The sequence below is a fragment of the Egretta garzetta genome, unplaced genomic scaffold, assembly GCF_000687185.1.
Source record: "Egretta garzetta isolate BGI_Z169 unplaced genomic scaffold, ASM68718v1 scaffold287, whole genome shotgun sequence".
Classification (NCBI taxonomy): domain Eukaryota; kingdom Metazoa; phylum Chordata; class Aves; order Pelecaniformes; family Ardeidae; genus Egretta; species Egretta garzetta.
The window spans coordinates 3673741-3680139 of record NW_009260435.1 but is presented as its reverse complement, the minus strand read 5'-3'; the positions used below and the strand labels follow the sequence as shown (position 1 = coordinate 3680139).

The window sequence follows — 6399 nt, the reverse complement described above, 5'->3', positions numbered from 1 at the left end:
CCAGAAAGTTTGGATTTCAGTGATCATTCCCCTATGAAAGTCGTACAGACCTATGTTGTTTGAACATCTTGATCATAGGGGAGACTACATTTTTTGAGTGTTAAATTCTACTCCAGCAGTCCAGGTGTTGTGATGACCAGGTGTGCTAACTGCTGAGTCCCAGTCAGCACTATGCATGATGAACTGTTACTGAAATTAAAGTGGTTCATAGTAAAAGAACAAGTAAAGATCAGCTTTATCCAATTTGCCTACAACTTTGGTTTATAGGTGCACCTACATTGTTTGGAATTGTGCTAGATTTCTTTACAGAAGTGAATTTATTCTTTTATAACTGCACATCACTACTACATATACATAGCTTAGCCACAAAAAGCAACCTTCCTGTTTTCATGGTCTGTGAACAGTTGTGTAATTAGCTGTGCAGACTAGCTCAGTCACTGATTTTAACTAAGTGTAGTTATCAAAGGAAATTGGGGGCGGGGGGGGCAAGGCAGGTCTCACAGTGCTACTCTTCTTTGCATACGTATAATACAGCTACCTAGTTACAATATATTACTGGTCAAAGGGCATTTCAGCTCTAAGTGTAGCTTAGAGCTTTCAGCTCTACGTGAATAAAAAAATTTAACAAACTAGCCTGCAAGAGCTTTAAATCGCTGTGAACAAGTTCATCTTTTTACTAACTGCTGATGTAAACTTATTTCTTTCATGTTTATTTCTAGGTATGTCCTAGGTGGAGGTGCATTATGCATGGAACTTCTTACTAAACAGGTGAACACAGACTCTGTTATCTGGATAGTAACAAAGCATGCTTTAAAATAGTGAAAATAGGTGTTTCCCCTGATTGAAGAATCCCTGTGTGGAATAAATTACACACTCCAAAGGAAACACAGTGGAATAAACCTCAGTCCCACAAGATTTGCCTTGCTGATTTTGTGCGAGATCATCTTTTCTGCCTTGAATGGCTTACAAGAGGTCTGAGGAAGAGGAAAGAAGTGAGAGTGCATCAACTTTGAATTCTCAGAATTTCTGGGAGGAAGCCAGTGTAAAGAGTGAGTTCTGAGGAGCAAGACACATTGTTTTCTTTTCCAGAAGCCTCTGCTACTGCAAGAAGTCAGCTCTGGAGAAGTGAGGAGTGCAGAAGATTCTAGGCATAGATTACTCTTGTGTAGACAGAGTGACTAGTTTTCTCTTCAAAATAAGTAGACTAATGAAGTAACTTATTTGCAGGCTCTGGCAGAAACTTTTGTGAACCCTGAAAGGTAAAGTGATGCCGGAGAGAAGCAGTAATTTTCATGGGAGCAAAATTGTCATAGCTCACTCAATGGCTTTATTAGTTAGCAGTCTTTTCTCCTTCTTACAAGAAGAAGTTGTAATTTCTGTTGTGATGTTGTTGAAAATGTGTAAACGGTGTAATACTGGAGCTGCTCTTGTTTCTGTCTTGCTGTATTTTTGATATGTGAGACTCGGCCTTTTCATTTTTCCTACAGGTTCTTAGTACTAATACTGTATATCACTTTCCAGATTTTCTCTGGAAAATAGAACTTGTTAACTGAAAACAAGTAGTTAAAACTAAAACTGGAGTGCAGGATGGGGAGTGGAATCCCAAAGCACACATTTCAAAGTAGATTTGCAAGGTGAACACAAGAAGCAAGTACATGTTGTATAGAAATATTTCCTTCCTCCTCCAGGGCTGGAGCAGTGCCTATTCAATAGAATCAGTCATCATGCAGATCAATGCCACTTTAGTCAAAGGAAAAGCCAGAGTACAGTTTGGAGCCAATAAGGTAAATCCTCTGCGTAATATCAATTACACAAATTACTGTAAGGTTTCCATTTCTTTGCTGACTTCTGTAGAAGATGCTTAATGACAGAACTGTCATTGCAAATATATTTGCATTTTTATTTATGTTGATGTCTCATGAGTGTATATTTTATTGGCAGTTAACTATGAGTTTGTTAAGAAATGATGAATGTTTGAGGAGGATAAAACCTTGGGAAGGGCAGGGAATGTAAGTGGTTGGACTTGCGCTATCCCCATGTTGGTAAGGGGGGCGAGGGAAGGAGGATTCAGAGTTGGGAATTGGGACGATTTCGAAATTTTGGCTCTGAAGGGCTGTAGATGACGGCCTGACTGCCAGGATCGCATACACTGACGTTAAGAAGTTTTCCTCCTTTTGCTGGATGAGAGACCTGCAAAGTTTTATGAGAGGGTGAAAAATAACACCATGCAAATACTTCTGAGCTAGCCATTCAGCATTAATCGAAATTCAGTTCAAGTGTGCATCCTGGTAATGGACCATAACTTAAAAGACTTTGAAGTACTAAATGCTGTTTTCAAAGGATGTTTAAATATTTAAGTCAATTAAATTGTCATTTGGATGCCAGTTTTTAAGTAGTGATTCAAGGATCAGCTGAGCAAGGCAGAGTTACGGTAGGGATTGCCTGAAGCCTGCCCTTCCAGTCACACACGCTTCTGATTCACCTCAGGTTCTGAACCCTTCGACAGAGGGGCCTTTCCAGCAGTAGGGGCATACAAATTATTGTTGTTATGATGGAGGAGAAAGGAGAAAATAGGGGGTTTTGTCTTGAAAATCTTGTACTTTAAAGCCAGGAATGTTGTAACATCATGCATAGCTTTTTATTTGTAAGCCCACTGCAGAGTTTCTTCGTAAAACTGTTTAAGTTCTGCGTGTCTAAATGCAGGTTTTTATCTTGTTTTTTTTCTCCTTTCAGAATCAATATAACCTAGCAAGAGCACAGCAGTCCTATAAGTCACTAGTACAAATACATGAGAAAAATGGTACGTATATTCTTATGACTTTTTTTTCTCTCCACAGCAACCTGGGAACCGCTATTTGGCTGCAGTAAAGCCTGAAGTGCTAGAGTGTCTTGTGTTGGCTTGGGGAGGCCATAAATGGTGTTTCCTTTTCCTCATCTCGCACTAGGAAGACACTAGTGCTTGAAGTAACTTGACTAACAAATGTTGCAACTTTCCCAGCTTCCATGAATATAGCTATCTTCCACATGTTTCTACTGTCTTTTGAAAGGTAGTTCAAGTTCATTTTCAGCCAGCTGATCTAGTAACTTTGTTGTTACTGTAGCTTTTAAAGTGTAGTGTTTGTTAGCGAAGTACCAGCTGGAAGCTTGTCCCTTTCCCCAAAAGAATTTGTTTCAATGAGGCTAGACCTTACTGTGGTAGTAATCATTAAGGAAGAGATAAAGCAGAAAGAAAGACCAGAGACTTAAAAAAAAAAAAAACCCAACACCACAAAAAATCCAAGTGAAGTGCGGTGGCTAGAAAATTGTGCAATAGAAATGGGAGATGCTTTTTTTTATGCTTTTTTTTTTTTACCCTATTTAAAGCCAGTTAATGGTCCTTCAGCTGCATAAAGCAAGTATTCAAGTGCTTCAGGTATAATTGCATTCATTGTGCCAGGATGAGAAGGCAACGAATGACCTGAGGCTTTAAAAGGTTTAAGAGGCTTATATGCTACGTAAAAGTAGTCAGCAGAATTGGTACCCTAGTTTCTTGTGATGAGGGAGTTAGTCCCAGTTACCACTTCTGTGGTATTCTTTGGTCCAGGTCAGACAATGTCCTCTGGGAATTCACATTGCTGTGAACATGAGAGCGTGTTTCAGTGTGACTGTAGTGAGCGCCTCAGTTTCCCTACCTCTAAAGTGGAACATAATGCCTTCTCTGCTACTGGGAGAAAGATCAAAGATAATCACTTCAGAATGCTTTCCAATTTTATGGTATTTTGATCTTGCCATTAACCGAGTGTTTTGCTTTTTTTAGTTTGCTACAAAACCCAGCATGGCTGGCTGTTTACTTAGTTATATGCTAGCCTTGACTACAGTGATTGCTGCTGCGTCAGGAGCTGTACACAAAGCATTTGCAGCATTTATTGCTGCTGCAAATGGTGTCTTTAACTTATAGCTGCTACCTATTCTCTGGGACAACAATAAATAGGCCCTGTACTCACTGTACAAAAACTTAGAGGATTTTTTACAACAGTGGCTGGGAGAATTCAGATTGGAGGTCTGGAGGTGGCTAGAAAAAACTATGCACACTTGATCAGGTATGATTCAACTGCGAAAAATGCCAAATCCTATCAGGAGGCATGTTATTCAACTGACATTTCTGAGCCCATTCCTACAGCGAGATCTGCAGAAGTAGGATAAACAGTTCAAGTGCTTGTGCGTGCCTAACTCTTCAGTATGCAAGAGGGGATTGATGTATAAATATCCCAGTGTAGTCACATTTGTATGTCTGTGCATTAAGTGTCTTGAAGACCTGGGGATCTTACCTATATTCCATTTGGTTTTGTTGCAGCAATGGTCCTCCTTCAACAGCTTCCTCTGTCGATGCCCACCTTGTCCAGCTTGGGATAGCTGCTGCTGCAAAAAACCCCTAAACTTATAAGTATTTAATTTTAACACCCAAATACTGTGTCTGATCGTGGGATATGCCACACGCTTTATCTCCCACTGCAGACCACTGGCATTTAGGGCACTGGATCTCTACTGAGCTGGCCCGCTTTAAGAGGGAAGGAAGGAGTCAGATAAGGCTTCCACCTCCCACAGATTCCGAGTAAGATGGCAAGATTGTCTTGATGTAGCAGTGTCGGTACCTAACGCTTTTCTCTGTTCTCCATAGGCTGGTACACTCCTCCGAAAGAAGATGGCTAATGTTGAGGACTGTTGTATACCTGGACCAATGTCAACAAAACAAGCTCTTTTTTATGTGTTCCAACACACAGACTCAAGCTACGAGAGCCCCTATAACAGCCGTACTGAAGACTTTAGCTATTAGATAAGTTAGTGGATAATCTGTCAACTGACACGTAAAGTATAAGTTACAGCCTTACCATTCTGCTCCTTTTAGGTATCCGGACTGAGCGGTTTGGGCCTTTACTGTATTTGTTCTTATGGATTAAGTGTATTTGGGCCACGCCCTTCCTTCTCCCTTTTTTTTTTTATTTGAAAGCATAAGCTCCCTACAGCAGGCTATTGAGGTCATTGAATAGGAGAGAGTTGTTTGCACACTTTTGTGTATTTCTTACCTTTTGCAAAATGCAGACTGCAGAGACTTGCGTTGTATCGTTTCATTTAAAGCCAAGAAGTTTAATACCTTGTTTAATACTGTTTTAGGAAATGTCAGGTCTTGCAAATTACAGTAGTTTTTCTGGTCTAAAATGACAGCATTTGTAGTATTTCCAAATTAATGATACAGGAAAACCACATGTATGTTAAGTCATTAAACATTTTTCATGGCTGTATGAGAATATGAACTGTTTCTTGGAAAAGATGCTCTTTGTTTAGATTATGTTAATTTTTTGTTTTGGTTTGGTTTTTTCTTTGGTTTTTTTTTTGGGTTTTTTTTTTTTTTTTTTTTTCCAAGCAGAGCAAGGCTTTGCCAATAAAACCTTGTAACTAGTCACTTCCACTGGGGCATCAGAACTTGCTGGGCTGTTCCTGCTACTTGTTGGCTCAACCTCCTTAACAAGAAGAGCCGCAGTATGAAGCTTGAAGTTATTTAAAGTACTAAAAGCCTTTTTAGGTGTTCCATTTTATTAACGGGTTGTTGCAATCATTTGTAAACTAATGAACTTATAAAGTGATTGGCACAAATTGAGATGAAAGTCCTTGAATGAAAAATTTTTATATAAAAGCTACAATAAAGTACAAAAGCTTATCATCTGATTCAGAGGTTTAAGAAACGTTGCCATTGTCATGGCAGTGGCTTTGCTATTGAGAACCGTTCTTTCTTTATTAGGAAATGAATCTGGGTCTGTGTAATTACACCGTGTTTCATTGCCTTACCTAAATCTATTCTATTTTGGTTGTAGTACTTGTCATTAGGCCTTTGCACCCCCCCCCCCCCCCCGCCCCCGGGGCTGAGCTAAGGGTGTGTATCATGGGTTTAAGCACTTTTTAGAAGCGCAGAAGCATGTTTTTGTTACGGTTTTTTAGTTGACTATCAACCTTGTGCTCTCTTCTTTGTCAGGCACCCATGGGTCCTTGTGCATTTGCTTCTAGATCCAGTTTTTAGCTCAAAAGAAATGATGGGAGAGGTTTGGCACTACTTCCACTATTGTTTCCAATATATGGTGGGTGACTTCCCAGCCTTTCTGCTTGCGTGGTTGTACCGGTATTTGTATAAACCCTGCTCGCCGAGGGGGAGAGCGGCTGGCGTGGGCCGTGGTGCAGGCAGACCCCCCACCTTTGGCGCGCGCTTTGGTTTGGGTTCCATTTCTCATTGCAGAGTTACTTGGCAATGTACAGTAATTTGTAAACTTGCATCAAGTTTATGAATAAAAACCATTTTAAGAAGCGCGCTGTGTCCCTGATGGGTCCCGGGCGCGGCGGGGTGAGATCGGGGGGAGCCGGGAGCGGGGC

At 40.5% G+C, this 6399-nt stretch overlaps 1 protein-coding gene across 5 annotated transcripts in view; it reads left to right on the top strand.

Moving 5' to 3' along the window:
• UBE2Q2 (ubiquitin conjugating enzyme E2 Q2) overlaps positions 1-6346 on the top strand; it is a 51995-nt gene extending 45649 nt beyond the window's left edge. The window contains exons 10-13 of one of the 5 annotated variants that reach the window (XM_035899601.1): positions 720-768; positions 1689-1784; positions 2734-2800; positions 4658-6346. In XM_035899601.1, the coding sequence (XP_035755494.1) occupies positions 720-768; positions 1689-1784; positions 2734-2800; positions 4658-4689 (244 nt within the window). In that variant the 3' untranslated portion in view covers positions 4690-6346. The remainder of the gene's footprint in view (positions 1-719; positions 769-1688; positions 1785-2733; positions 2801-4657) is intronic. The other 4 variants (XM_035899602.1, XM_035899598.1, XM_035899599.1 and 1 more) reach the window with 4 other exon arrangements.
• The last annotated feature ends 53 nt before the right edge of the window (positions 6347-6399 follow it).